The sequence below is a fragment of the Callionymus lyra genome, chromosome 9 (genome assembly GCF_982586985.1).
Source record: "Callionymus lyra chromosome 9, fCalLyr1.hap1.1, whole genome shotgun sequence".
Classification (NCBI taxonomy): domain Eukaryota; kingdom Metazoa; phylum Chordata; class Actinopteri; order Syngnathiformes; family Callionymidae; genus Callionymus; species Callionymus lyra.
Window position 1 is genome coordinate 13,930,708 of NC_141826.1, and position 6,151 is coordinate 13,936,858.

The 6,151-nt window shown below is 43.3% G+C and overlaps 1 protein-coding gene across 1 annotated transcript; it reads left to right on the plus strand.

Moving 5' to 3' along the window:
- Window positions 1–2,425: 2,425 nt before the first annotated feature.
- Window positions 2,426–3,775, plus strand: LOC148071894 (ribonuclease, liver-like). Its single transcript, XM_087799753.1, has 3 exons — window positions 2,426–2,526; window positions 2,608–2,642; window positions 3,220–3,775. The coding sequence occupies exons 1-3, from the start codon at window positions 2,463–2,465 to the stop codon at window positions 3,688–3,690; spliced, it is 570 nt and encodes a 189-aa protein (XP_087655879.1). The 5' UTR covers window positions 2,426–2,462; the 3' UTR covers window positions 3,691–3,775.
- Window positions 3,776–6,151: the final 2,376 nt, after the last annotated feature.

Genomic DNA, 6,151 nt, shown 5'->3' on the forward strand with positions numbered 1-6,151 from the left:
ATGCAAATGTAAAAGGTGCCTACACCTCCACCGCCCTGCCCCCCCTCGGCCGCTCTGATCACAACCTGATACGTCTGCGACCTGAATACACTCCCATGGTGAGGAGACAGCCTGCACAGAAAATAACTGTTAAGATGTGGAATGATGAAGCCAAGGAGAGGCTGAGAGACTGCTTTGAGTCTACAGACTGGAGCGTGTTCTCTCATGGTGATGACATCGACACCTTCAATGACCATTCCACAGATTACATAAAGTTCTGTGAGGGCAACGTCACACCGACCCGCAAGGTGCGGTGCTTTGCCAACACCAAGCCATGGGTGACCCCTCAACTTCAAGTTCTGCTGAACAAGAAGAAGAGGGTGTTTGCTTCAGGGAGCAGAGAGGAGCTTAAAGAGGTCCAGCGAGAGCTCAAGAAGGCGATCAGGATGGCCAAGGAGGAATACAAGAGGAAACTGGAGGAGCAACTGGCGCAGGGAAACACAAGGGATGTGTGGAAAGGCCTGAAGAACATCTCAAGTCATGGCCAGAGTGGAGCCAGAGCCACAGCAGGGGGAGACCAAAGATGGGCCACTGAACTTAACCAGTATTTCAACCGGTTTGATCAGGGCCCCCCTCCCCCCTCCATCTCTGCCCCCCACTCTTCACAAAGCTGCTTTTCCCCTGCTTCAGCCCCCTCCCCCCAACCGTTCTCACCTCCAAGCCACCTTTCTCCCCCCCAACACGCCCTACTGCCTCAGCTGCCCAACCCCCCACAGCCACCTCTCTCTGTTACATCTGAACAGGTGAGGAGAGAATTAAGGCGACTGAAGATCAGGAAAGCTGCTGGACCAGATGGACTCAGCCCCAGACTGCTCAGGGACTGTGCTGATCAACTTTGTGAGTTGGTCACACACATCTTCAACCTGAGCCTCAAACTGGAGAAGGTCCCGGTCCAGTGGAAGACCTCCTGTGTGGTTCCGGTTCCCAAGGCGGTACACGTGAAGGAGCCGAGCCACTTCAGACCAGTCGCCCTGACCTCTCATCTGATGAAGACCTTGGAGAGGCTGGTACTCCGCGAGCTACGCACGACGGTGAGCTCTGCGTTGGATCCGCTGCAGTTCGCCTACAGGCCAAAGATGGGGGTGGACGACGCCGTCATCTACCTGCAGCACCGGGCACTGACTCATCTGAAGCCGAGGGTAGCACTGTGAGAGTCATGTTTTTTGACTTCTCAAGTGCTTTCAACACCATCCAGCCGGCGCTGCTAAGGAAGAAGATGGAGGACGCAGGAGTTGGGACACAGCTGGCAGCATGGACGATGGACTACCTCACCAACAGGCCGCAGTATGTGAGGCTGCAGGACTGCAGGTCTGAGGTGACAATCTGCAGCACCGGGGTGCCTCAAGGGACAGTGCTGTCACCTTTCCTTTTTTCCCTATACACGGCGGACTTTACCTATGACTCCAGCAGCTGTCACCTCCAGAAGTTTTCTGACGACTCGGCCATTGTGGGCTGCGTGTCTGGGGGGGGCGAGCTGGAGTACAGGTCAGTCATCAAGGACTTTGTTGACTGGTGTGAGAGCAACTACCTTTGCTTAAACACCGGTAAGACAAGGGAGATGGTGATTGACTTCAGGAAAAAGTCCCCACCACATCAACCGGTGAGCATCCAGGGCTCGGACATTGAGCTGGTGGACAGCTTCAAATACCTGGGTGTTTTACTTTTTTTTGTTTTTATTTTTATTTTATTTTATTCTATTGTATTTTGTTAATAGTGTTACATTTCTAATTTTGTAAATAATTGTATATTTTTAAGATCTTTTTTATTTTATTTAGTATTATCTCTCTCTCTCTCTTTTATTTTTATTTTTTTCCTTGCACTTTATTTTTTTAAACTGCGCTGTTGTAAAAGTGTGTTTCCCCTCTGGGGATGAATAAAGCTTTTCTATTCTATTCTATTCTATTCAAGCTTTACGATCGATCGGGCGCGCTCTTTGCCGGCAGCTTTTCAGGTCGATAGCTCGGAAGACGGTCTCGAAGGATAGAAACATTGCTATATTTAAGGCAAATTTCCGAGCCGAGAGGTCCTCCCCCTATCGCCCTGTTGGTTCCTTCAACCTCCCTGTGTCACGATCTCCTGTGGAGAGTTCTTCCTACTTTGTTTCCTTTTCTAATCATTCAAATGTTCTTCGGTGGGAGTTCCTGTCTCCTTAAACTTTATATTTTGATTATCTTTTAGCATTAATTTAAGTATGGCGTATACGTATAGTGGTTAATAATTTTTAATCTAACAAATTGCTCTGTAACAATTGAGAAGAAGTCATAATAATAGCAATAAATGGTAAGTTCTCACTTGAGTCATAAAATAGGTATAGCCGTGGGAAAGACATCATTTTGATCACATAAGTTCACTTCACAAGCAAACATCTGTGTCTGAAGCAGGAGGTGGTTTGTGGCAGGTAGTGGTCGCACCTGACACCTTAAATGAAGGCGAACAAGAAGTCAAGTTCACAGACGGCTGTTAGTTTCTTCATTCATCAGATTTCAGGTAAGCAACGTTTCATTTCCTTGTTTGTTTGTTTTAAATATGACAACTTCATCTAATGAAATGAACCTTCTTGTGTTTTAGCAACGAACCACCAGTTGACGACTCATCCAGGAAAGGTAAACATATTTTTTACTTTAAAATAATACTTAAAGTGATTGATCGTGTGTCTAATTTTTAAAAAAGATTAAAATAAACCTGATTTTAAAATTAAGGTGACATATATTTACATAAGTAATACCTGTTACAAGTTTACAACATTAGAAAAATAATTCAAGCTTAGCATTCTCACTATGTTCTTAAAATTCAAACTTTAAGGCACTTTAAAATAAGAATCAATCACTTTAATCGTCTGTGTGTTAATTAACCATGATTCAAGTGGCATTTCTCCCACGACAAAAACATTTTATTAAATGAAGATGTTTTTTTTCTCTTAATTGACTTTGAAGTTATAATTCTGAGATTAAATTCATAGTAAATGACACTGATACTTCTCATTTTAATGACGGATTTATCAGTTTATTCTGAATCTGATTTTTTTATTTATTTTTGCCCTTATCCTTTTCGCGAGACTGAAATCTATTGTGTTGGTGTGTACAAGAGCAATATAAATTTAGACCAGCAGGTGGTGCCAAAACCCGGTCTTTTGTATCCGTCAGTCTTTGCGATAGAAAATGACTCACGTCTCTCCCTCAGATGAACATCAAGTACAACCTTGTCTTCCTTCTGCTGCCTCTTCTGGTCGTATCTGTTCTCTCACTGGACGCTGACAAGCGAGGGAAAGGCAAAAAGCAAGGGACTTGGGAAGATTTCCGAAACAAACACATCCACAAAGAAATGTTTGCAGACATGTGCAACAAGCTGATTCAAAGCAGAAAAATTCAAATGGGAAAGATGTGCAAACCTGTCAACTCTTTTATCAGAGCGGACAGCGAAGAGTTTAAATCCATCTGTCAAGGAAAGAAGAAGGAAACGATGACCAGCAAAGACCTCTACGATGTTCTCCTGTGTTGCCTGATCGGGAAGAAACAGAAACCCCCCAAATGTCAGTACAATGGCTCTGTCACCAAACAGAAAGTGACAGTCAAATGTGAAAATGATCTCCCTGTTCACTTTGAGGGCAAAGAGAAATGCACCTCCGACCTTTTTCCAAATTTTTACTATTGAGTTCTCTTAAAATAATTCAGGCTCATGTCAGAAGTGAAACTGACGCTGCATTTGCTTTTTTAAAATCCTTGTAATGAAACTTACAATAAAGATGAATTGACTAAATTGTATTTACATCACTTTTTTTTTCCATCTGAAACAGAAATCAAGATGTTTCTCTGTCTTGCTTTTGTCGGTTTCTGAAACCACAATGTGGTGCATGAAATCAAGAAGGAAAAGAGAAAGTTTCACTCAGACTTTTTTTTTCTAGTTCTGCGTCTCTGATCCAGGTAAAACAAATCTTATATTTTCATTCATTAAGTATATTTCACTTTTTTCCTAAATGTTATTTTTGATATTCCTGTAAAGTTTAAAATATGTTCAGGGATGTCTAGAGATGAAGCAGAAACGTTGGATTGATATAGAAAAGAAAATGATTATTTTTTTAAAAGTAATTCTTGTTAAATAAACGTTAACATGAAACACATGTTAAGTTGTTTAATATGATATTTTATTTTAAATAAAATATGATGGAATAATTAACATGCTAATATATTTTTGTTCAATGGGTTACGTGTCTCCTCACCCAGGGATACATTTTTATCTCTTCATTTATTGTTGATTAATTTTCTTTTATACATAGTTGTACATTTATAATCGATTTATAAGGCACATGCTGTGTAGTTCCTTCTTATGTCACCTGTACTCATTAGATTGTATTTAACTACACCTGTCGTTCTAAGTCTTGCTGTTTTCTTCTCATCAGAACAGCATGAGGGCCAAGATGTCTCTTAAATATCTATGTGTTTGTCTTTCTTTAACCAGTGGCGGGCCGTCAGGGCCAGCAAGGCCTTCTCTGAACATAATCAGAAAAATCATTTTCAATTTTTATTTAAAAAAAAAGAATAAAAAAAGTTTACATTTTAATTTTTTATTATTGTTTATTTTTCATAAATATGTATTAAATTATTCCTTATAGTCTTTTATCTTCATTTCATTTCTTTCCTCTTGCTTGTGCAAGTTGGGCACTGCTTCCACAATTGGAATGGCGCCGCACGAGCAGCAGCTGGTTACAACAGCTCCCTCTTTCTTCTTACTTTTTATTACACTTTTTATTACACTTTTTCCTTTTTTTTGGCGTCTTTTTAATTTTTTCTTTAGAGTGGTCAGATCTTGTTGCCGTTGTGCACAAAACGAGACCACTTTTACAACTTTTGCATACGGTTTTCTGCTATTTTCGTCACTTTTGGGAACTCCGTTGGCAGACACGCTCAGCGGGTCTATTGTTTACACAAGGGATCAGCTGTTGGGGTTGCGCAACACCGCTCTCTCTCTCAGCGCGGAATGGACGATTCCCGTGGAAATCAAGAGAAAAAGACGCGGATGCAGAGCAGGTCGGATGAAACAAGAGAAGAAACGTAGGTTCCGTCCCTTTATTCCATCGATCATCATGGGAAATGTACGTTCGATCGTGAATAAAACGGACGAGCTTGCTGCGCTGACCCGGCATCAGAGAGATTTCCGGGAGAGCAGCCTTCTATGTTTCACGGAGACCTGGCTGACGGAGAAGATCCCAGACTCTGTTGTTTCCCTGGAGGGGTTCAAGATGGTGCGTGTGGACCGGGACATGGATGGAAAGAGGAGAGGAGGAGGAGTGGCGGTGTTTATTAATGAGAGATGGAGCGATCCTGCGCATGTCTCCATTAAAGAACAAGTGTGCACTAAGGACATAGAGTTCGTTGCGGTGGGCATCCGCCCGTATTACATCCCGAGGGAGTTCTCAAATGTGATTGTGTTCACTGTTTACATTCCTCCCTCTGCGGACGCAGCCGCAGCGAGCGAGAGGCTGAGCGCCTCAGTGTCGGACCTGCAGCTCAAACACCCGAACTCTCTCCTGCTCATTAACGGAGATTTCAACCATGCCTCACTTTCCTCCATTCTTCCCACCTTCACACAATACGTGAAGTGCCACACCCGGAAGGACAAGACTCTGGACCTTTTATATGCAAATGTAAAAGGTGCCTACACCTCCACCGCCCTGCCCCCCCTCGGCTGCTCTGATCACAACCTGATACGTCTGCGACCTGAATACACTCCCATGGTGAGGAGACAGCCTGCACAGAAAATAACTGTTAAGATGTGGAATGATGAAGCCAAGGAGAGGCTGAGAGACTGCTTTGAGTCTACAGACTGGAGCGTGTTCTCTCATGGTGATGACATCGACACCTTCAATGACCATTCCACAGATTACATAAAGTTCTGTTAGGGCAACGTCACACCGACCCGCAAGGTGCGGTGCTTTGCCAACACCAAGCCATGGGTGACCCCTCAACTTCAAGTTCTGCTGAACAAGAAGAAGAGGGTGTTTGCTTCAGGGAGCAGAGAGGAGCTTAAAGAGGTCCAGCGAGAGCTCAAGAAGGCGATCAGGATGGCCAAGGAGGAATACAAGAGGAAACTGGAGGAGCAACTGGCGCAGGGAAAC